Below are 24,775 nucleotides of genomic sequence, written 5' to 3' on the forward strand. Positions count from 1 at the left end.
GGAGAACTTGCTCCAAATAACAGCCACCCCAGGACAGGGCCAGGAGCAGCCCTGGGCAGGTTGGGAGGTGGTCCTGATGCTGGATCTGCTGCCTTCCAGGGAGTTGTGCTTTCTCATCTGTCCCGTAACCCAGATCCTCTGTGGCCCATGCAGGGATGACCTTCACACGCCACCTGAAGTCCCGCCTTCCCTCTGCTGGGAGGAGTTTGATTCTACAGAAGAAACCAAACATCAGACACGTGTCCAGCATGGCTAGGGGTGAGTGGTGCTAAGATGTTAAAAAAATATTCCCTGGAAATACCAGCCATGTAGGGCCCAGGAACTCCTGAGACTTCTAGCTTCTGCCTGGGAGACGGAAAGTAAGAGCAGAAGGAGATTCTCGCTGGTCACTAGTTAACTTCCCAGAAGGAGCTGGCGCCTTGGACCAGACTCAGGTGCGAAGTCTATTACCAACCAGCTCTGCTTGGTCCCCACAGCTCCATAGGGAGAACCGCCAATGACCTCCGATGATAGAAAGGTTTTCCCTTCTGGGAAAAGTGCCCCCATATTACGCTGCATTTTAATCTGCTTTTGATTCAGACCAAGTCTCCCTCCTTGGACTGGTCTTCTTGGACTGGTGGCACCCATCTCCCTACTACGTCCCAGGAGTGACACCCAAGGCTCTAAAATGTCCTGCAAGAGAAAACAGATATCCAAATTGTCACTGACCTGAATCCCAGCAAAATTTCACAATGAGAGAGACTTTTCTGGTTATGGTGGCGTCACCAGCAGCACAGATTAAAGTACTGAAGCAGGACAATTTTCCTTGTTTGTGGACGTGTCCGGCCTCTGTCGCTACTTGTGGGCCAACAATTATCTAGTCTTGCCTAACAAACCACCCCAAACTTAGTGGTTTAAACCATAATTCTGCCCTGAGGCTGGCCTCCACGGGTGGCTCTTCTCCTCCACGTGGTGTCTGCTGGGCTAGACCACAAAGCTAGCTTCCTCCTCACATGTCTGGAGTGTCCACTGGGATGGCTGGAACCACTGGGGCTAGCCTCTCATTTCTCTCTCTAGGAAGCCCCTCTAGCAGTGGAAGCCAAACTTCTTTACGGAGTAGCTCAGGCCTCCATGGGAGATATTCCAAGAGGACAAGCCCTAATGCACAAGCACATATCAAGCCTCTCCTTGCATCACACCTCCTAATGTCCCGTTAGCACAGCAAGTCATATGGCCCAGGCCAGCGTCAAGGGGGAGGGGGCTCCCAATGATGTGAATACCGGGAAGTGTGCTTTACAGAGTCAGCAAGTAACAGTGGACCACAACCCTTCGTACACATGATGGACCAGCAAACCCCAGCTCAACCAGGTCGACCCTGCTCACTAGAACCTTGGGGGGGCCAAGGGAGCAGGTCGCTCCTTGCTGGCTGTTGCCGTGGGCAGACTGTGTGACCTCTCTGAGCCTCATCGATTACTGAAAGTAACCACGGAATCTTCCCCACAGAGCTGATGTACATAAGGTGTGGGACCCACATCAGCTGCTGTCTGTCGTGGATTCTTCACAAGGAAAGCAGCTCATTTTGTGGAACAGCTGGAGCTCTCCAGCTTGGGACTACGTCTTCCAGGGCTTTAGATCAGATTAGGAACATTAAAAGACTCTTGCTTCTTCTTCTTCTTTTTTTCTCTTGTTATTAAGTTAAAAAAAAAAAAAAAAGGAAAACATTGCTTTTTGGGTAAAAGGACTCAGAGGACTCACTTCATTTCTCTCCACAAAGAAAAACCTGTCGTGACCTTAGATGGAGCCCGAGAGAGCAGAGCATAAAGTAGCCCCACCTCGTGTGTCCACCGCCCCTCCAAAAAGGCACCCCGGAACCTTCTATTCCATGTCCTGTTACTAATGGGGACGACGCGGGGACCTTCTATGACCAGCAGTAGAGATGAGCAAAACCAAAACACAGTGCCTTCTGAAGTACATTTAATTAAAAAGGAAACAGAGAAGCTTTGTGCACATAATACCTCGTGATTTATGTTCTTAATCCAGTTTGCTCTTGAAACAGGCTTCGGAGGTAAGAAAGGGGTGGGTAGGGGATGGGAGGCCTCTAGGCTGGCCGAATTCCTTTCCCTCACTCCAGATTATTTTTGGAGCATGCTGGGCTTGCTTGAGCCTTGCAGCCAGCTTCCTTGGGCTTTCGGCAGAGGGGGTGGTGTTCAGTTTGACCTCCTTTGGAAAGTCTGTAGCATTGGCAGGCTCTGTAGGGTTTGAGGTAATGAGTTCCAGGCAGTTAGAGCAGGAGCCAGTCCCAGACTTTCCCTGCAGAGGGTCCCATCTGCTTCACTACCCCATGCCCAAGGAAGAAGATGCTGGAGGTGGTGGTGGACCCATCCTGGGGAGGCCTGTGCCCGCAGCCCAGTGGTGACCTGAGAGGGACACAGGGGTCATCTGTCTGAGGCTTGAATCCTGGCTGTGCCACATACCAGCTGTGTAACCCTGGGAAAGTCACTCCATCTCTCTGAGCCTTACTCTCCTCTTGTATAAAATACAGATGATTGATTACACATGTAAATTACTTAGCAGAGAGATCCTGGTACATAATAAGCACTCAGAAAATATTAGCTGACAGGTATTATTGCAGAAAAGAAATATCCACTTGTTGATAGAGCATACCTGGCATGTAGGAGATTTGTCACCAAGGTTATTTCTCCAAAAGAGTACATTTTTCTTTGGGACGATCTATTTTTTTAAGGAAATAGTCCTTTTTTTTGAAACATAACTTTTCTTGTTTGTTTTTCCTGCAGTTACAGTTTTCCTCCAGATACCTATTTATTGCATAAATTTTAGAATATTGAGGAAAGCACAAAGAAGAAAATTAAAATCACCCACAATCTTGTCAGTGGTGATAGCCGTGATTAACATGAAGATGTGTTTCCTTCTAGTTCTTTCCCTTATCTCCTTTAAAAAGGAGAATATGCTGAACATGATGTTTTGGTACCTAGTAATGTTCCTTTAATGGTACATCCCAAATATCTTCTAATATCTTTAAATATTTCTTTTGTACCATAATTTTAAATGTCTATACAAGATTCACTGAATGAATGTAACTCCAACCCCTACTTCCCGAATACCTGTGTGTTAGGTAATTTACATACAGGAAAGGACTCAAGGAGTTCTCTTTGAGGCAGGTATGATTCCTGCCATCTTATCCATGGGAAAACCAAGCCCAGGGTCACAGCACTGGTCAGAGGCAGAATCAGGATTCAAACTCAGGTTTGTTTGCCTCCAAAGCCAAAGGACTTCCCATTCCAGAGGTGGGCTGGTTGCCCCCAGAGGAGATTGTGGCGTGCACGTGGCGGTCTTCCTCTCAAACTCCAGTAAGACTATCTCTTTGGAGGGGAGTCGAGGATTCTGAGCCTGCTCAGTTAAGAACCTGCCCAGACAAAAGAAGTGAACAGTCTCTTTCCCAAAAAAGGATACCCAAGTGGCCAATAAAGCATACAAAAAGGCACTCATCTGCATTACTCATCAGGGGGATGCAAATTGAAACCACAGTTCGATGCCACTGGAAAGGCTGGAATGAAAAAGGCAGGCAATACCAAGTGTTGAAGAGGATATGGAACAACCAAGAACTCATGCCACTGGTGGGGGTATAAATCGGTACAACCGAGATAGGCTGGGACCTGGGACCATTTGCTGCAGTGCTGCAATGCTTACACCTGGACAAACGTCTCCTCGAGCTACAAAATGCAAAGAAACTAGAAAGACTAAAAATAACTGTGTGCATGCGCAGTTGGGGCAAATTCTGGACAAAAGATACAAAAAGACCAAAAAACCCAGCTGCCACTTCTGAAGAGCTGGGAGCAAAAACAGGGTGTCAGGAGCAAAAGCAGGGTACTGTGCATGCCCCCTGCACTCAACACCACCAGAGGGGTGGGCGAAACACCTAAGCCACCGCTCCGGCCCAGCCCCTGGACACACCCCTACCCTCACCCCATGTAAGGAACCAGCTTACCCTGCCTCGGGGAGCGAGCAAGGGAACCTGTTACTTATTTTCGTTCCCTCCTGCGGCCTCAGGGACCCCAATAAAGGGGCCCCGGAATTTCTTGATTGGCCTCTTATCAATTTCTATTGATTGGGGAAGGCCAAGAACCCTGGTCAATATCACAACCACTTTGGAACCTGCTTGGCAGTATCTACTAAAGCTGAGCAATTATATTTCCTACAACCGTAGGTATGTGCCAAACAGAACCGTGCACATGTGTGCCCAAAATGCATGTACTAAAATGTTCACGGAGGCACCATTTGTAATAACCTGACACTGGAAGCGATTCAAATATCCATCAGCAATAGTTTTAGGTAAATGCATTGTAGTAATGAATATACCACAGAGCAATGAGAATGAACCCACTATTGGTGAGTGAAGGAAGGTAGACTCAAAAGACACATACTGTATGATTCCGTTCTAGGAAGAACATGTACGAGGAACAGGCAAAAGTAATCTGTGGTGTTAGAAGTCAGGGCAGTGGCTATCCCTGTGGGGGGGTGTGGAGGATGATGACCAAAGGGGCACAGGGGGTCCTGGGATGCTGGTAACACTCTGTGTCTTGACCTGGATGCCGGTTCCATGGGTGTGTTCATTTCGTGAAAGTTATCAAGCTGTACACGTACGTGCGTTTTTCTGTGTGTATGTTACGCTTCAATAAGAAGTTAAATTAAAAAGGCTCTACAAGAAGGAACTGACTGCATTCTTCCCTTCTCTCACCAAACCCAGGGCTCCAGCCAGCCAGTGTGGTGGTCCTGCCCCGGTCCCTTGCTCCGGCCTTTGAAAAGTTCTGCCAGGTCAACAGTGGCCCTCTGCCGCTGCTGGGCCAAAGTGAGCCAGGCAAGTGGACGTTGCCTGCCCCGGATGTTGTCCCAGGTACCAGGTAAAAAACCTGAGTTTTCAGGGTTAAAGCTTGGGAGTGGCCAGATGCTGTAGCCAGGTGTGTCTGTCACCAGGGACCTCTTTGTCCAGCCTCGGGGACCCCATGGTGCCTGGCACGGAGCCTCACTCATGACTGTTGCTTTGGAAGGGGCTGCCGTCTTCGCATGTCCACTCCTACCCCTGTCCCCTACCCCTGCCCTGGGGAAAATCTTTGGGACCACCAAGAAAGCCCAGCCCTGGACAGATCCCACTGGCACTGCCATCCGTCCACTTCATCACCCAAGCTAGAAACCTGACTCCACAGGACTAAGAAGGAAATAAAACCACCTGCAATTACGTCCAGAGACAGACATTGTTAATACTGTCATGAATGTTCTCCCAGACTTTTAAAATACAACATATGGAATAAATGGCCCTACTGATTCTGCTTCCATAGTAGCACTTGGGGAGCCCACATTTCTCCTGCCCTCCTAGCTCAGGCTCACATCTCTCTCCTAAAATCCTGTGACGTCTTAACTGTTCTCCTTGTCCCACTCTTTCCCTCTCCTATTCTCCCACCCCATCCCCATCTTCTCTCCCACTGGAGTGACTTTTTCTACATCTGATCACGTGACTCCCTCGTTTAAAGTTCTTCGGTATAGGGACTTCACTGGTGGCGCAGTGGTTAAGATTTCACGCACCCAATGCAGGGGGCCCAGGTTCGATCCCTGGTCAGGGAACTAGATCCCACATGCATGCCGCAACTAAGAAGCCCACGTGCCACAACTAAGGAGCTCCTAAGACCCAGCACAACCAAATACATACATACATACATACATAAAATATTTTTTTTAAAAAAAGTTCTTTGGTGCCTTCCTGTGGCTTGTACCTTACTTGATATCAGGCCTGTAGTGACCAGGGCCTGGCTCAGTACCTACCCCCTCCGACAGTCCAGTCATCCCCAACCGTCTCCTCAGAGAAAAAGTTCCCAGGAACATCCTTCTGTTATCATTTGTGGACTCCAGGAGTGGGAGGGTCCTTCAGAGCCCCACCTGGGTCCGAGGTCAACTCCTTTACTAGCCCCTCCCATGCTGCCATCTCAGCGGCTTTTAGGGGCTCGATGCTTCCATGCTGCTCACAGCCTGCTCCCTCTGCCTAGGATGTGCTTTCTTCCCTTTTCCAGCTGGTGAACTCCTGTTCAGCCTTTAGGACCCAGCTCCAGCATCTCCCCATTTGTGGGAGAGAATGGATTTCTCCCTTCTCTGAGTCACTCCTCTATCTAGGCAGTTAGCACTCACTGTTCTGTAATGCTAGCATCTGATTTCAGTGGAGTCTCGCCTGCCACTGTAGGATTTCAAGCTTCTTAAAGGCTGGCCGTTATCCTCTCCATCACTATAGCCCATCACCTGGCCTGTGCCTGGCACAGAGGAGCGACTCAGCAAAATGGTTTTGGAGTGAATGAAGAATAGGCTTATAACTAAAGACTTTCAACCCTGTGGAGGAGTTTCTCTAAGAAAGCAGAGAAAGGCCTTTCCACTGCTAGCGCTGAGAGCCTCCTCGTCCCTTTGGTCTGCGGGCCTCGCCTCAATGGCAGAGAGGGCGCCATTGTCTTTTTCTTGCTGGTTTGGCTGGTTTCCGGTTGAGGTTACAGGAAATATAATAGGGTAGAGGCAGGGGCTACAGTATATTCATGCTGATTTGATAGTTTCCAGTCTGGAAAGGATGAAGGATGTTGAAGGATGCCAACAAGGCCCCCTGCCCGAAACTGTGTTCACCACCTTGGTGCTGGTGTCTGCAATTTCAGCCCCAGATGTCCTCTCCTCCCTCCCCAGTCCTTTTTAAAAATGCCTTGTCAGAGTCCATACCGAGTCTGGGGGCCTATGAGCTTTCCCTCGTGTCTCCAGGACGGGCTGTCCCCAGTTCTGGAAGTATGAGTTCGGCACCTGCACGGGCAGCCTGACCTCGCTGGACGAGTCCTCGGAGCAGCTGAAGGACATGGTGGCCTTCCTCCTGGGCAGCAGCTTCTCCCTGCAAGGGGCCTGGGAGAAGGAGGGACTCCCCAGAAGGGACTCAGCAGGCCACGGCCACATGGGTGCATACAAGGTAGGGACGCAATCCACAGGGGCGGAATGACTTGAGAACGTGGGTCATCTTGTATTTTCCTGCAGTGGGGAGAACAATGGTGCAGGAGGCAAGAGACCTAAGCTCTGGCCACTTTCTAGCTGGGCAACCCAGGACAAGCGGTTAACCTCTCTGGGCTTTTTTTCCTCATCTGGAAAATGGGACCACCAGCCTCTCCCCTGCCCACCTCTGGGACCGCTGTGAGCTCCCAGCATGCCCTTGGGAGTGCGAGTCAAGCCCTTCCGGACAGATCATTGTGCTGTGTAAACCAAACCTGTTTGGAATTTGTCTGGCTCCTTTAACTTCGGGCACCTCAGTGAGATTTTTGAAAAAGCTCCCTGGCAGCGGGGAGAGCGCGCCTGGCTGGGTAAATGCCCAGGGATTTGTGGCAGAGCCTTGGCCAGGCTGTTAGCTGCTAGGTCATGTCTCTGTCAGGAAAGCTGGGTCATGTTCTTGGCCAGAGGCGGCCGCTGGTGGTCACTAATGCAGAGTGTCTGCCTCTCGGGGGACGTGCCCGCCATGGGGCCGCCTCCCTGCTGTGTTTTTGAGGTTTTGTTCCAGCCACTGCTTGTCACGGGGTGGGGAGATGGGGGGAGAGGAGAACCAGATCCCTCATTCCCCTGACCCCTTCTGGACACTTGTGTGAAGTCTGGGAATGTGCTCTGCGGGATGGATGGGCAGCCAGTGTCAACAGCCGGCCCCAGGTTTCTTTACGGAGGATGCAGACTGGAGATTTCGTCTTGGGCCTGAGACATTTATTAAAACCTGCCTGGTTTGGGCTCCTGCCAGAGGGGCCCAGGCTGCCTCTGATGAGAAACAAGGCTGCCCACGGTGCGTGCTGCTTTTCATGTGTGAAATATGTGTCTGAGCGGCTTTCTTGATGGTTGGGAAGGTGGGGGGCGGGGGGAGGGCAGAACCGCAGCTGCTGGCTGGGCCCCTGCAGGGCTGGCCCTGGAACACACCGCTGTTTGTGGCAGGTAGGAGCTGGGAGGGCCTCGCGGCTCATCCTGGCCAGCCTTTCATTTTAGATGCAGAAGCTGAGGCTCGAGAAAGGGACTTGCCTAAATCCCAAAGCCAGGCTGGAACCCAGGACTCCCGGCTCCCATCTGTAAAATGCCCACAGTGGAGGTGTGACAATTACAAGATGCTTTGCACAGAGGTGCCCATTGCTGCCCACAGGAAGTGCTCTGCAGAACCATGGTCTAACCACACCTCACCATCCCAGTGGTTACCAGATAGCTTTCTGTTTCACACCGATGCCTCTGCCCGTTGGCTGCTGGGAGAAATGGCCAGGCTGCCATCATGGATTCAGTTGGTGGCCTTGAGGGGATGCAGGGAGTCCCCCAGAAGGAGGCGCCTCGGCCTTGAGGGGATGCAGGGAGTCCCCCAGAAGGAGGCGCCTCGGCCTTGAGGAGTGCTGCCGCTCTCTTGTGAGTGTCCCTGGCATGTGCTCCCTCCTCAGTGCTGTTCTTCAGACATCAACCTGGAAGGCACATCAGAGTTTCATCGTGCTGCTGACAGAGTGCTAACAGCACGCCCTTCCGGCAGCTGCCAAGACTGGCCCAGTGGTATAACCTCCTGGTCATGGCCTGAAGCTTTCATAAGCCCCACTACAGGGACCAGAAAACATTCAGGGGGGGAAAAAAAACCCAACATAAGCAGGGAAAGTCACACAGGTCATCCTGGACAGCTTCTACTGAGGCAGGAGGAGTGGGCAGGGCTCAGTGGGGTCTGTGGACTCATGGGGCAGAGGAGACCCTGGGGCCTTCTTTGAGGTTCCCACTTACTGGGGACCCTCTGCCTCTGATTCTCCTAGAGGTCTTCATTTGTGTTCACGGGCCCCTTGAGGTCTGCGGAGAAAATTCAGAGGGTCCATGAAATTGGGTGGGAAAAAAATTTGCATTTTTATTTTCATAGCCTCGAACTGAAATTGAGTGTTTCCTTCCATTATGATTGTAAAGAAAAAAAAAAAAACAGCACCACGTCAGCACACCCTGTGATTTGGTGGCTGCCCAAAGAAATCACAGACATGCTCATGTCACACTGCAGTCCTTCCTGACATCTCAAAGATATCCCGTATGTTGATCACTACTTCAAAATTCCAAGGGTAGGTCTGCCATCTTGTTCCTTGCTTGAGTTGCACATGAAGGAGCATACCTATCACCGTATCATAATTTTTTCATAATCTGATAACTGCATTTGCAGCATAATTGGTTTCCTTTGTAATCCTATGCATTTCCTTTTACACAGTTAAAAATACTACTTCTATGCAGGTCAATAGCTGCACCAGACTTCCAAAGGGGTCCAGGGTGAGTACAAAATTAAGATTCTCTGTTTTAGACCAATAATTACCAGCAACCTTCCTCATCTCTATGTCACATAAAAGTAGAAGCTATATTTTTATGATGGCTACTTGGACCTCCTCCTTCATTGAGCTGCTTTGAACTCTTGGTCCTGAGGGCTTTGATCTGTGCTAATTCTATGTTTTAACATTTTTTCACTTGACTTCTCGGCAGACAGAGGTGCCTTGTGCCACCATTGCTGGCTTTTGCTGCCCTCTGGTGGTCACAATGAGTCCCGTTCCCAAGGACAAACTGGAACGGCTGGTACAGGCGTGTTACTCCTTAGGGGGTGAGCACGGACAGCCGGTTCACATTGACGACCCAGGTCAGTGTCCACTCTCGTTCATGATTCTGACAGCTGCACGTGGACTTCTGCCTGAGAAGACGGGAACTTGCTGTGTTCCTGAGTTCCCCTGACTTGTCCTCCTCTTTCCCAGTGGTCCTGGGGGTTAAGGCCCTGGGACAAGACCCAGATTCCTGCAGTAGCACTAGGGCTGGGTTTGCAGGTGCCCTTCAGGTTTGAAGGTGATGCCCTTGGCAGAATAGCCAGCCTCATCCATTAGTCCCTGTGAACTTCAAGTGAACCGGGGGTGGGGGAAGCAGGTGGTGGAGGATGTCAGCAGAGCTATTTGTCTTGAAATTTGAAATCATAGTAACCGCTAATCTAGGCTATTGTTCAGTGGCATATTTGGGCAGGGGACGGCTTCCTTCCAAATGTTAACTTGAACCGAAAGCCATTGATCCCCAGTGTATTAACTCAATCTGATGGCAAGTGAGCAGATCCAAGCATGGAAGCTTCCCAGGCCTCTTGGAGGCTCTCAGAGGGCCTGATGAGGGCTTGGGATTGGGTCTTGGGTGCGAGTCAGAGTTCAGCATAATTGAACTCGCTCAGCTGCTTAACAGAATCAGACAAAGCCCGGCCTTCTGTAAAAATGCAATCAGCACTTGTCATCTCCCTCACAGAAGGATGGTCTCAGGACCACCCAAAGCAGAGTGTCGGCAGTTTTATCATTAGTGGGATGAATTGAACCCAATACATCCATCTTTGCTGTCTTCGTGAGCGCTCTGATATCTGGCCAGGGGTAGGGACGCTGTTGGTCATCAAGCAACAGAGTTTCTGTCAAGGTTATGTGACTCAGTCTGTACCAAGATAAACTCAAAATTGCAATCTGTGTGCTGACAGTGTTGGACTAAATGCCCCCTAGTCTCCTCCAGCAATCACACCAAGCATTTAAGATTCCGTGCTCTGAAACTGTGCCCCTCAAAATGGATTAGAAGTCAGCAAGCATTCTGGGTTGGTAAAGTCCCGATTCCTGGTCTCCTCCCCGGACTTCTCCAATTTACAGTGGTTCTGTGGCTAGAGTTGCTCTTGGAAGAAGAACCATAAACTACTCAACATGTTCCAATCAGATAGTACCAGCCAGTGCAGGACCCAGTGGAATTCACTTTCTTCTTCCATCTGCAGAACCGTTGGGTATCAAAGGTCTTTCCAAACCTGACTCGGGGAGCCTGTGGTGTGTCAGCCAGGGCATGTTCCAGTGTTCTGGCCTTCTCAGCTGACCAGTCTCGAAGCTGTCAGCGCCTGCAGTACGTCTGGGCTTAAGGGGGCTGTTACTCTGACCTAGGAGGGAATCGGGTGGGTTTCCAGTTCCTGAATGCATAGGCTTATGGTGCAATGACTTAAGGAATAAAGTCATAAAACACAGGCCTGTAGCCCACAGCAAAGATCCCTCTGACTGCTTTCTTTTCATCCCAGGGCTGGGTCTCACCAGAGCAGCTTGTCTTTCAGCTCAAATATGTTTTGATTAAATATGTTTCTATCAGTGGAAGGCTCACAGTCCAATCTAACAGAGGCGCCAAAGTTTTGCTTGATATTTTGAGACATCTTGGAGGTTGGTGGGGTTTTGAAAGCAAAGGTGAAGGCAAGCAACTCCATTAAGCAAAGCATTTCACGTGGTATTTGCCAGGTGTTTGAAAGCAATACCATCGGTCCATTATTTTCAAAGGCCGAGGGTGATATTACACTGAAGCGACACACGAGGGCCCCCTAACTAGCACACAGTAAGGTAAGGATGTGACAGAGACATTAAAAATAACTGTTGCAGCCCATTGTTGTAGACAGAGGAAGATTCTAGCCAGGTCAGCCCGGCTTGCACTACAAATAATAGAATTTAGTGCTACTTTCAATTTATTTTTAAAGCATTCATGGGCGCTTAGCTATTAGAATGGCCTCATGATAGGGGAAGATTGTCTCTAATATGGTGATAGGGCATAAACACCAAGATCCAGGGGATCCTATTCGTTTATTCACACAAATGTATTGGGAGCCTACTCTGTGCCCAGATCTTAGGAATAAATGCTGCAGGAGACAAGATGCAATTCTCAGGGAGCTTGTGGTCATTTACAGGTGTGTGTGTGCTCACGTGTGTACACAATCCACACACCCACAGTAAATATCCTCCCGCACGATGGTCTCAGCCCTCTCCTGTCCCCTGCCAGGGGGATGCCCTGCAGAAGAGCTGTCACTGCAGCTGGAATCCCAGCACACGATAGCCCTTCAGTTCTTTTTTTTTTAATTAATTAATTTATTTATTTATTTTTGGCTGTGTTGGGTCTTCGTTTCTGTGTGAGGGCTTTCTCTAGTTGCGGTGAGCGGGGGCCACTCTTCATCGCGGTGCGTGGGCCTCTCACTGTCATGGCCTCTCTTGTTGCGGAGCACAGGCTCCAGACGTGCAGGCTCAGTAGTTGTGGCTCACGGGCCTAGTTGCTCTGCGGCATGTGGGAATCTTCCTGGACCAGGGCTCAAACCCGTGTCCCCTGCATTGGCAGGCAGATTCTCAACCACTGCGCCACCAGGGAAGCCCAGCCCTTCAGTTCTGACTTGCGATAGCCTATTTGATTGTAAATGAGAACAAATGACATCATTGGTCAAGGACCACCTTGAATCTTTCTAATTTATCAAAATCATGCTCAAACTTCTATATTTAAACTTCTATTAGCAATAGATTAATTGCTGCACATCTCACAACAGACGGGCCAAAACCCCATGTCACACTTCGAGCTGACTGTTCTAGCGTGTGATGGCTTCAGAGTGACCAGTTTTAGGTTCTGCCCCAAACACAGAAAGACAATTGCATTCATCGAAATCCTTAGTTCTTCCACTTTTTATCGCAACTGAAAGTTAAGTTAGAATGCTTGACGCATCTGTCAGTAGGTTTTCCTTCTGAAGTGTTGGCTGACTTTGGCTTTCTGTTAGATCTGAGAAATTTTAGTTTCCTGTGAAATCCAAGACGTTGTTACTTACTCAATTCCTGTCTACATTTATTGAGCACTTATTGTGTGCACTTGTGAGATGGATAAGCAATGGTCCCTCTTCTCTGGGAATATACAGCTGAGCGGGGTTAGAGTACTCAAGGATCCTAATGACACTGAAGAAAGCAGAAGGTCTAAATTAAGTTATAGTGAGGATTAAGCACCTAACAGGCCAGGCACAAGGACATGAGAATGGATAAGATACAGCTCCTGGTTCAATAATGCAAACCATCACTTATACCGAGGGCTTACACTGGACCAGGCACTTTGCTAAACACTGTTATGTGCATTTTCCAGTTCACTTCTGACAACAACCAGATGAGGCATTATCATTATTTTACAGTTGAAGAAACAGGTTTAGAGAGGATAAAGTCACATCTCCTGCTCAAGTGTGTTCACCATGCAAAGGCATGTCTTAATAACTATGCTACAGTGCATCCGTTGCCCAGAATCTAGTGGGGGAGAACAAAATTAGCATAAACCAAAGCAAAATATACGGGACATGAGAAAAATAGAAGCTATGTTCAGAGACAACTATTTGTTAGCAGATCTAACAACTGCTGCAAAGTAAAGCAAGATGGCTTGATGCGTTGTAAGGGTTTAGTAAGTACTTTCTGATATTCATGGGATCGCATTGATGGAAACTCCTGGAGCCCCAACTGTAACTGTGGGTACCTCACTTCTTTGCCCACACTCAACCCATCTTCACTTTCCTAAAAATCAGGGGCCCCCGTTAAAGTGGAACTTGATTTAGTCATAAGCCAGCTTGTTCTGACCTGGTGCCAACAAATGGTTAAGGAGTGCCGTTGGCTAAGTCAAGGCATGGGCGCCATCTTTCCCATTAACGGTGGGCTAGATGGGCATAGACAGGGTTTGATGAAGTGGTCTGGGCTCAGACCCTCCTGTTGTGCGCCTTAGAGATGCCACTGGCTTTCACCAGCGCACCGGGTTGCACAGTTATGACTGACCTGAAGGGTACAGTGGCTCCGGCCAGATGTCTCACCCCTGAGGGAATGCCAGAGGTCCATCACATTTCCCAGGATCCTTTGCACTGCAGCATGGCATCAGCTTCAGTCGCTCAGAAGATCAGAGAACTGGAGATGATAATTGCCATCGACCCAGGTAAGAAACCAAGCAGTCACACCTCAAGGACCTGGAGAAGTTCATCACTGATGAATGTTCAGGGGAAAAAGCAACATGCCAACTGTATCTACAGTATGATTTTTTTTTTTAATGCTAATACTGTGTATGAATCCGGAAAAGAATTAAATGCACCAAAATACTAACGGTGATGATCTCTGGATAGCGTGATTGTGGATGATTTTTGTTTCCTTCGTTTTTTCCCCCAAATTTTCAACACTAAACGTATGAGGGAGTTTGGGAGGTGGGCACGTTCCCATCCAGAACTAAATTGGGGTTGAGTAGGGAAGAAAAAGGGAGGAATGGTTCCTAGGTAGTCAACTGCCACCATTTAACCAAAGTCATCCGTCATTCCGTAATAATGTCCCTAATCGTCTTCTTTTGTGCTATTGCCCGGGGTTGGGCGTAGACCAGATTTTGTGCACCGGGCAGCAGATAGGAGGGGGGGTTGGATTGCTCCTCCTTGGTGGCTCCTTGGTGGGGCAGGACCCTGCAGAGACAACCTCACAACAGTTTGCAGCCGACGTGTATATTGTATTTGGCGTCTCAGAAGATAGCCCTTCTGTGGTTTGAGAGCCTCTGACTTTCTAGACGTGAGACAGGGCTGGTGGGGTCCATTAGGGGTCTGCTGGTTCCAGATAGGAGGAGGTTTGCTGAAAGCTGCTTGTCTGTTTGTTAGGTTGTTCGTTCATTCACTCATTCATTCATTCATGCTGCAGAAAACACAGTTTCCTTTACATGCAAACACACAGTAAATTTGGGATATCTGCTCATTACAGATGCACCTTTCAGGACACACACATGCATAGAGTCGTGGCTGTGTATACACAGAGTCTCTGACATAGTTGGTCTCCTTGGTGAATATTTTTAAAAATTCTGCAATACTTTCTGTCTCACAAACATTCTTACCCAGGCTGACGGCTCTCCTGCTTAGTACAAGTGTCATGAGGGAAGATGTATTATTAGCTCTGCCATTAGCTCAGATAAAAAAGTAACTGGGAAGTAAATTTACTGCAGACACAGTGCTCCCGTTGCTTGATCAAAATGATCTGGGAGGTCGTCCACAGCAACCCCCTCAGTGCTTGGGTGAACTGTGTGTCAAGGCTTGAAGCATGAGACTTGGGGGATAGGCAGATTTATGACTGTCCAGAGGTGCCAATATTGTTTATCAAGGAACGTCTTTAACCCTCAAGAACAACAGAGGCTTCTGATTCCCACTGTATTAAATAAGCAGGTATAAGATTGATGGCCATGTATTGAACACCAGTCACTGAGCATAGTAATAGAGCCACTCAGTCATTTTTGAGAGGACGTTGGATGGCATTTGAGGTGCCTGGAGAAGATGAAGAAATGCAGGTTTATAATGGTAATGTTTGTGCTAATAACATCATCGTAGATGGATGGACTGCTTTCAAGTTGACAAAGGTCTCTCTCCCCTCTTCTCTCTATCGATGCTCACCACATCCTATTAAATGGGTTACATTCCAATTTTTTTCTTTTAAGATGTTGTTATTCTTCTCCCCACTTATCAACAGTAATTCATGTTTATTGTAGAAACATCAGAAAACATGAAAGAGGCAATAAAAATTACCAGGATCGCATCACAGTTAACCATTATTAACAGTTTTATGTTTGCCCTTAAAGTCTTTTTCTTTTTCTTCAGTCTTGAACCTATAAGACTGAATGTGTGTGTGTGTATGTATATATATATATATATATATATATATATATATATATATGTATATATACATACACACACACACACACGTATATATGTATATTCCAGTTTATATATTGGAATCATACTGTGATACTATTTTGGGACTTGCTTCTTTCCCTTTTAAATATATTGTGAACATCCTTCTATATCATTAAATATCACCACAACATCCTTTATAGTGTTTGCATAGAATTCTATTTTATGAATGTTCTACCATTTTATTAATAGCCTATTATTTGACACCACAAACAATGCTGCAGTGAACATCCTTATGACTACATTTGTGTACATACTCATGATCACTTTATTAGGATAAATTCCTAGAAGTGGATTGCTGGCTCCAGCGGAGTGTACAAATCTAAGGTACAAATCACCCTCCAGACAAATGTTCCCGTTTCCACTCCCACGGGCAGTACATGAGGGGCCCTTGCCTCACAGCCTTCCTCCACCTGGACCAGCCCCAGCTCCATGTAGGAAAACTGATGTTCAGAGCAATCAAGGGACGAGGCCAAGGTCACACAGCTGTGATGTGCCAGTGCCTGGACTTGAATGTACGTTTCCAGATGCTGAATCTGGAGCTGTTCCTCCATAACCAGAATCCACACCCTGTGTCCCTCCATATTGTCCAGGTACGTCAAATGCAAGTTAACGCCCCCTGCGTCCCTTAGGCCCCCCTCTCATTTCAGCTGCAGCTGGGGTGGGAGTTCTAAGTCACATGCCGCCCTTCCACGGCACAGATACGCCCCGAGGTGGCCTGAGCATGGACAAAGGCACAATGGTATGTGATGAGAGTCTGGAGGCTGTGCTGCCTTCTGGGACTGGCTTGGCAGCCACGGTGGCGTCTGTAAGATGCAGCTGGTGCCCGGCCCAACCCATCCCCCCCACCCCACCCCCCGGGTTCACTGCAGCTGCAGTGGGCGGTTCCCAGCACATCAGCTTTCCACCTGGGCCTCGGGTCTCTCTGCTTCTCCAGGAGGGCAGGCGCAGCCCAGAAGTGCCGGGGAGTCAACGCCCCGACGGGCAGCCTTCAGCCAGTAGGGGGCAGAGCTGGTGTGTACTGCTCAGTCTCCCTGTCCTCTGGCAGGAGCTCCCTGTCCTCTGGCAGGACAGTCCCCAGGGGCTACCGCTTGGTTTCTTAGGGGATCTCAGGCAGGATTGAGCCGCCATTGCCTTCGGAGTTAACCTGCTCACTCACACATCCTTTTGCGGCTTTTCACTTCCTCCCACTTCTGGCTTCTTTCCTGGGCTCCCTCTCCACTGAAATACCTGCCCCCAAGCCCTCGTCTTAGGGTCTGCTCTGGGGGACTCCCCAGCTGAGACAGCCCCGTTTCCCTTCCTCCTTCTGTATTCCCTGTGTTGGTTAGCGCTTGCTAAACTGCTCTAACAAATGACCCCCAAGAGGCTTTGCTCAAATACAGCAGAAATGTGTGCGTCTCTCACACAACAGCCCAGGGGGGGTCCTCCAGCGTGAGTGTTCTATCTCTGCAGGAAGGGGATCTGCTCCCTCGCGATTACTCAGGGACCCAGCAGCTCCGCATCCCATCATGAGACCCCCAGGGGGCGCTGGCTGTCAACATCCCAGTCCCCAGGAAGGGAAGAGCTTGGAGTAGAGCCTGGAGGTGTATGACCAGGCCGGGGGGGGGGGGGGGGGGGGGGGGGGGGGGGGGGGGGGGGCCGGGGGGGGGGGGAGGCCACATCACCACTCCCACTCCCTTTCCACTGCTCTCCGATTGTCACATGGAGAGGACCTGGTCTCGAGGCCACAGTTAACTGAAAGAGAGGCTGGTGGGCCCCTTACCCAGTGACCCTTCTCAACTGGACCGGGAGGGGTCTGCCACACCTTCAAATCCATTCCTGAAACAAAAACAAACAAACGAACAAGAAACCAGTCTACTGTCCCCATAAGATGCTACTTGAAACACAGTTATGTGATTTTGTGATTTTTACTTTGTTTTCACATAATTTTAGGCAGCCGGGGGATCGGGCACCTGCTCCGTCCAGGTGAGCTGCTGCGGGCCTCCCTGTCTCTGTCCCACGCCCGCTCCGTGCTCCTCACCACCGGCTTCCCCACGCCTCTCAACCACTAGCCTCCAGAAGAGACAGACGGCCCGCCGGGAGCCGTGGCTCTGGCTGCCTTCCTGCAGGCCTTGGAGAAGCGGGTCTCCATGGTCGTCGACCAGAGAGCCTTGAATTTGCACAAGAACCTTGTTGACGAGGCTGTACAGCGAGGTGAGCAGTGAGAGGAGGGGGGTCCCTTTACCCAGATGAGCCTTCGTGGGCGGAGGGTGGAGGGAATCAGCGTTTGTGGGACTTCCTCCGGGTGCCCAGGCACAGTGCTATGCACCTGACACGGGGCGTTTCCCTTAACACTCAGAACAACTTTTTGATAGAAACAGCATTATCCCCATTTTATAGATGAAGAGACTGAGGCTCTGAGAGGGCCAGGTGATTTAACCAGGTGGGGATGATGAGCTGGAATTTGAAGCCGGGTCCACCAGGCCCCAGGATCCCACCGGTGCACATGCTTCCCCCCGTGAGAGGCAGGGGTGACCTGCAGAGGACACTGAGCCACCGGGACAGCCCTGGACCCCCGAGTTGGGGGTAGGATGGTCGAGAACAGAGTGGTGGAGAGGCTGAGACAGCTGTGTCCCACAGAGCCTAAATGGGCAGGGTGCCCCACGCTTCCCGGGTTCCCGGAACACCCAGATGGGCATCAGGGCCCAGAGTGCTGATCGTGCGAGCCTGGGATGCTGCCGTCAGTGTGTGAGGACCGGCCTAGGGTGCGGGGTGAGCGGCTGCTCCTCATCGCTCCTCGTTCTGCGGGCGTCACTCAGGCATCAGCCGGGAGCCTGGTGACTCTACCGCGCTTCCGACTGCCTGTCTCTCTGTGTCCCTCAAAATGCATTCTTCAGAGAAGTACTTCCGTCTTCTTAGCCTCTTAAAAGGACTTCCCCCTCAGGAAGGCATATCCTAAAGCTCCTGCTACGTTAGAAGTTGTGAAAAGGCTGTGTCTGGACATACAGAATCCATTTCACACGATGAGTGTGTATTGAGTACCTAATATGTGCCAGGCGCTATTTAAGGCTCTTGAGATCCATCGGTGAACCAGACCGACAGCCATCCTGCCCTCATGGAGTAATGGAGACGGTAAACAGCATAGGAGAATAATACGGTGCGTATATAGTGTGTTAGAAGGTGATACGCTGTGGACTAGAGTGGCCCGGGACCAGGGGAACGGGGAGTGACGGGCCAGGGGTGAGGGGGGCGCAGGGGTGGGCTGCTCTCTTAAACAAGAGGGTCAGGGAAGACCTCCTGGACAGGGCGCCATGTGAGCAAGGCTTGAAGCCGGTGCAAGAGTGAGGCCTGGGCTGGCTGCGGGAAGAGTGTCCCTGGCTGGGACAATGGCCGCTAGGCGGAGTGGGGGCCCGGCAGGCTTAAGACAAGGCAACAGCCAGCTGACCGGCCTGGAGTGGGTAAGGAGAGGAGGAGCCGGGTGGACGACAGAGGTCACGGTTAGGTTTTAAAGGATCCCCCGGTAGCCGCAGGGACAAGCGTAGGGACAGGACATGGGCCAGGTTACCGCGGGCGGGAGACGAGGCTGGTGCCCTGTGGCGAGTCCTTCTGTTGTCCCAGTGATTTCAGCCACAGCTGGGGTGGAAGCTCTGAGTCACACAGACGGCCCAGGCCAGTGCTCTGTGGGGAATTCTCCAGAAACCCCTGCGAAACCACGCAGCCTGGAAGTATGGGGACTAATGCCTCCAGGGCCCCCTCAACCCGTGGAGGGTGGGAGCTGCTGCCCTGCCTCCCGTCTTTTGGAGACACGCAGGTCCCGGAGGAACTGAGACCCCATCGCCTTGAAAATGCACAAACCCGCCTGTTGGCTTTTCCTCCTTCCCGTCCTCGCTGCCCCTGTTCCCTCCTGGGATCATCTCCCAAATAAACCACCTGCACCCAAGTCTTTGTCTCAGACTCTGGTTTCAGGGGACCCCAAAGAGACGAATGGTAGAGACGGAGGTTGTGAGAAGCAACCAGATCTGTCTGTGTTTCGAAGGTAGAGTCGTGACCGCTCTAATGTTTGGGGCAGGGCACCGAGAGGATGGAGTTGGCGTGGATTGGGTCAGGGGAGACCATGGTGGGGCAGGCCTGACCCTGAACCCTGTTGGTGAGGGTGTAAAATGGGGCGGCCGCTGTGGAAAACAGCATGGCAGTTCCTCAAAAAATTAACGATAGAAAATACCATACGATTCAGCAACTCCACTTCTGGGCACGTACCCAAAAGAACTGAAAGCGGGGACTCAAACAGACATTTCCACACCCGTTTGCACACCCGGCAGCATTGTTCACAGCAGGCAAAAGGTGGGAACAACCCAGGCGTCCATTAACGAATGACTGGATAAACACAGTGTGGTCTGTACATACAGTGGAATATTACTCAGCCTTAAAAAGGAAGGACATTCTGACACGTGCTACAACACAGACGAACCCTGAGGACATTACGCTGAGTGAAATAAGCCAGTCACAGAAAGACAAACCTGTAGGACTCCACTTATATGAGGTAGGTAGAGTAATTAAAATCATAGGGACAAAGGGTAGAATGGTGGTTGCTGGGGACTGGGGTCGGGGGAAGGGGGCGTAAGTGTTTAATGGGTACAGGGTTTCCGTTTGGGAAGATGTAAAAGTTCTGGGGATGGATGGTGGGGATACGGGATACTTGCACAATGATGTGAATGCGCTTAATGCCAGAGAACGGTACTCTTAAAGATGGATAAGATGGTAAATTTTACGTTAGGTGTGTTTTACCACAATTATAATTTGAAAGAATTTATAAGAGTGCAGGTTTGAGCCTGGGTAACTGAAAGTGTGGGTACCTATTAGACGTGCAAGTGGGGAAGACAGCAGGCAATCAGGTCCATGAGTCGCGTTCAGGAGAGCCGTCTGGGCTGGAAAGAGAAACTGGAGACCAGATGGCATATTGACGGCCTCAAAGTCAAGACACTGGATGACATCATGGAGGGAATAAGTGGAGACAGAGAGAAGGACCCGGATTGCGCCCTGGGACGCTCCACGCCCAGAGGTCAAGGGGAAGAGTAGGGTCCTTCGTCCAAGAAGGATCAGCACTGAGGAAGGAGGAAAACCAAGGACCGTGTTGTCACCAAGGAGAAGGGACAGCCAACTGTGCCCACTGCTTCACAGGCCGGCAGTCTCTTCCATCTGGCCACCGCCCTGCTGGGTGTTTTGTGCTGCCCACTTTTCCAGAAGTCACTCTGCCCTCCTGCTCACCTGACCGCTGGCTCCATGCTGGACCTCAGCTCAGAACTGGGTCTTGCCCACACAGCGGCTTGGAATTCGCTGTATTAGATTTTGCAGGACTTTCATTACATGTGGATGAAGAAAGTAGAAGCAATTTGGCCTTTTAATGACAATGATTTCAGTTCTTTTTATAACTGAAGCCTGGGAAATGTTTAAAGAAGAAAACTCAGTCATTGACTCCCTGTCTTGAAGATAAATTGACAAATTGGTTCTTTATAGCTTAGGTGCAGGGTCTCCTCTTGCCCTGACCTTCCTTGCCCGGGCTTCTTTCTCTCTGTGTGCCCCCACCTTGGGGATATGCTATGTTCCCCACCCTGTGTGGCTCCCTGCTGCCCCATCTTACTAGTATCCTGTATCCTCAATCCAATTTCAAAGAAATAAAGAGCCAGGCTTTACTCAGCACCTGCTTTGTGCCAGGCACCCAGCTTGGTGCTTGGGGCAAACATCACACCATTGTGTCCACAGCAATCCTGGGAGAGGGCCTGATTAACCCCATTCTGCAGAGGGGGAAACCAAAGCTCAGAGAGGTCCCGTGGCTTGCCCAAGGTCACACAGCCAGGAATTGTTGTTTGGTTCTATTCAACCCCCTTGCGGGGCCAACAGCCTGCCCCTCACAGCACACAGAGGGGCTGGGTCTTTCGACCTTTCGTGACTGCCCCCCATTCCCTGGGGTGTCACGTCACACATAGAATGTGCCTCATGAGTGTCCCTTGATGGACCCACTGCCCTCCCCTTGTCTTTCCCCCTAGGTGGGGGGTGGAACTGGAGAAGGGGGGTTGGGAGAGCCCCGGTGAGGGCACTTTAGGATCTCTGACAGTGATCTGGCTCCTTGCCCTCAGCTTGCCCCATCAACCCACTGGGGTGGCAGCGACAGCTCCCAAAGGGCTTGGGGTGACAACATGGGGGAGCTGGGGTGGGAAGCAACCGTCTCGAGGCCGTATGGTTTTAACATAGACAAGGTGCTTATTTGGGTTGGCTTTATGTGAGGGGGTGAGGGGCTGATGATGGAGCTTATGGGGGTAACCAAAGCTCCCCCAACTGCCCCTTGATACTGCTGCTGGGCCACAGAGCAGTCCAGGAGCTCCTGCAGAACCAGCGGGACCGTGAGTACTGGGTCCACCATCCCTGTCCCAGGCCCTCTGTTAGCCGCTGGATGAGACTTCGTCCTGGGCCAGAGAATACGCAAAGATTCTACCTCAAACGGCTATGAGGGGGTTTAGTTCATGGAAACCAAATCAATTTTATTTTATTTTGGGATTTGTGTGTGTGTTCCACATATTCTACAATAATATGTATTATTATTATAATTAGAAAGTGTGCTATTTTTAAGAGTCAAATTCACTTTGGAAATCACTTGATGCCAGTAATTAACTCAAGGCCCAGACTCTGGGATTTTTCCTCTGTTTTCTTGAACTTCCCTGAAGATAGTCAAGGGGGTGGGGCTGGGGAGCAGATGAGAACTTAAGCTGGGAACTAGTCACGACACCAATCTACCTACTTGGCTTTGCCCAAGTCATTTAACATCTCTGAGCCTCAGTTTTCCTCCTCTGTAAAATGGGAAAATAATGGTTCTTATCACACATAACTGTTGTGAAAATTGAGAGTCTGCATGCCACATGCTTAGCAGAGAGCTGGCTCACTGTCACCACGGGCACCTGACTGTGTCCCCGGCACTCATGATGGCAGCGGGCCAGGATAGGCCTCTGGTCACATGGTACTGCGGGCAACTGTGTGCAGCATATTTTCTCACCCACAAGACTGGTGACACTAGCCCAATTCCACTCCCATGCCAGCCAGCTCTAGGGTTTACTCAGGACTGAAAGTAAACTTCAGTATCCTCTGTGTCTAGGTCTTGGCTTACCTAGCAAAGTATTCTACAGGTAGATGTCATTCAATAATGGTAACTAATGGATACTTTCCAAAGAAGCTTTTGAAAGGCCGAAATGAATTTCCCAAACGCAGCACTAGGGTTGATGGCTCCACCCTTTGCCTTTATCTTCAAGGTGTTCTGAAGAGGCAGATCCCAATATTAACTTACCAAGGCCGATCGGCGGAAGCTGCTCAGGCGTTTCTATGCAGAGATGGGAACCCCAAGTCACCCAGGTATGTGTGTCCCGTCCCAGTTTAAGTGGGTGACAGTGGAGAAGCCCATGTGCTGTTAACTTTGACAGCAGCATTTCTGCACATCTCAGTTCCCCAGAGAGGACAGAGCCAGGCGTCCAGTGTCCCGATGGGTCAGACTCACCAACGAGGCTAGGGGGTTTCAATGTGTCTGGGGCCTTTGCAGAGGATTTCTGGAAGTAGCAAGTCCCTGAGAGATGGCATGTCTTCCTGACAGAGGGAGAAGATCGGAAAATTATAAAATAAACAAAAACTAGCAGTTTCTCAAACTCGGTTACGACTCATTAAAGAGAAGTGAAATCATTTCAGTGGGGGGTGACCAGCATCTTTGGAAAATGAAATAGAAATAGACATATCATTGTATTTCTTGTATAGTAATGGTAAGTACTCTCTTGTGAAACTGTGTGTGTGTATTTTTCACTGTGTGCTGTGGTCAAACATTTTTGAAAAATACTTCTTAATTATATGTAGGGATATATTTCAGATCTTGTAACTTTTAAGAGTGTTTTGCAAACTTTTTTGACAACAATCCACAGTAATACATTTTGCATTGCAAACCAGTACACACATACACATAACTAAAACAGAAATTTCAAAAAACAATATTTACTTTTGCTGTGTTCAATATACCCTGATATTTTCTATTCTATTCTATTCTATTCTATTCTATTCTATCCTATCCTATCCTATCCTATCCTGTTCTGGTCCACTTTTCAGAAAATGCTGACCTGGCCTAATAAGTTTATTTCACATAAGCAGAAACTAACACACCATTGTAAAGCAATTATACTCCAATAAATATGTTTAAAAAAATAATGTTTATTTCACAACCACTAACAAGTATCCACTTCAAATATTAAAACACTGCTTTAAGAGGCCTGGAGGGCATAGCTGCCCTGCAGCTCCCAGCAGAACCTGGCGCTTACAATGAGGACCCTGAGTCACCAAGGAAAAGTTTGATGGGGGATCCGACATGCTATTTAAAGCTGCCAGAACGTGTGTGGCACATGTTAGAAATGTTTATTTCTCCAAAAGGTTGGCATATAAACAAAGCTCTGGCAACTCAGGGAGAAACTAGAAAATTCTCTTGGGTGGGACCCCTGATGCCAGATAACACAGGTATTGCTCTGTTTGCTGCGTGGAGGGGGGTGAGCCAGATCTGACTGTGTGGAGAGAGGATTCCGCTGTCTTTGGAGAAGATGCATTAAGTCTTCCCAAGGTGCAGGCCTCCCAGGGCTGGATTACTTCCCGCTGTAGCTCAGTGGACCCTTATGGCCTAAAGCAATCAATCCACCGTCACAAGGTTTGTAATGAGTTCCCCTGGGGGAAAAGTCCGGAGCAGAGGATGTATTCATCTCAACTGGAGCTCTTGTTCTGAACTGCCTTTTCGTCGCCATTGATATACGTCTAGAGGAAATTCAGCGTCAAAGCTCTTTCCACTTCCTGGTTCTGCTTCTCAGAAAAAGTGATTGCCTTTTCCTGCACTGGGCATGTAGCCTCAGGGCCACATTCTAACACCTACTCTGTGGCCTGCCATCCAAGCATACGAGGTGCACCACCTTCTAGCACAACCAAAGGACATGGACAGGCAGGAAGATTTTGATTTTTAAAACATGTACAGCAAAAGCATTCAGAGTGAAGGGTTTTTTTTTGATATTGTGGTAAAACATGCATAACATAAATTTTACCATTTTAACCATTTTTTAGTGTGCAGTTCAGTGGTAATAAGGTATATTCACATAGCTGTGCAACTATCACCACCATCCATCTCTCGAAATTTTTCATCTTCCCAAATGGAACTCTGTCCCCATTAAATAATAACTCCCCATCCCC

The 24,775-nt window shown here is 49.5% G+C and overlaps 1 protein-coding gene across 1 annotated transcript in view; it reads left to right on the plus strand.

Moving 5' to 3' along the window:
* Positions 1-24,775, plus strand: part of DGLUCY (D-glutamate cyclase) — an 80,956-nt gene that overhangs the window by 30,198 nt on the left and 25,983 nt on the right. Inside the window, 9 exon segments of the mRNA XM_036841277.1 lie at positions 134-258; positions 4,745-4,898; positions 6,781-6,968; positions 9,518-9,664; positions 10,805-10,834; positions 10,837-10,926; positions 13,570-13,773; positions 17,480-17,740; positions 22,825-22,924. Of these exon segments, the coding sequence (XP_036697172.1) occupies positions 156-258; positions 4,745-4,898; positions 6,781-6,968; positions 9,518-9,664; positions 10,805-10,834; positions 10,837-10,926; positions 13,570-13,773; positions 17,480-17,740; positions 22,825-22,924 (1,277 nt within the window). The 5' untranslated portion in view covers positions 134-155.

The sequence above is a fragment of the Balaenoptera musculus genome, chromosome 2, assembly GCF_009873245.2.
Source record: "Balaenoptera musculus isolate JJ_BM4_2016_0621 chromosome 2, mBalMus1.pri.v3, whole genome shotgun sequence".
Lineage (NCBI taxonomy): Eukaryota > Metazoa > Chordata > Mammalia > Artiodactyla > Balaenopteridae > Balaenoptera > Balaenoptera musculus.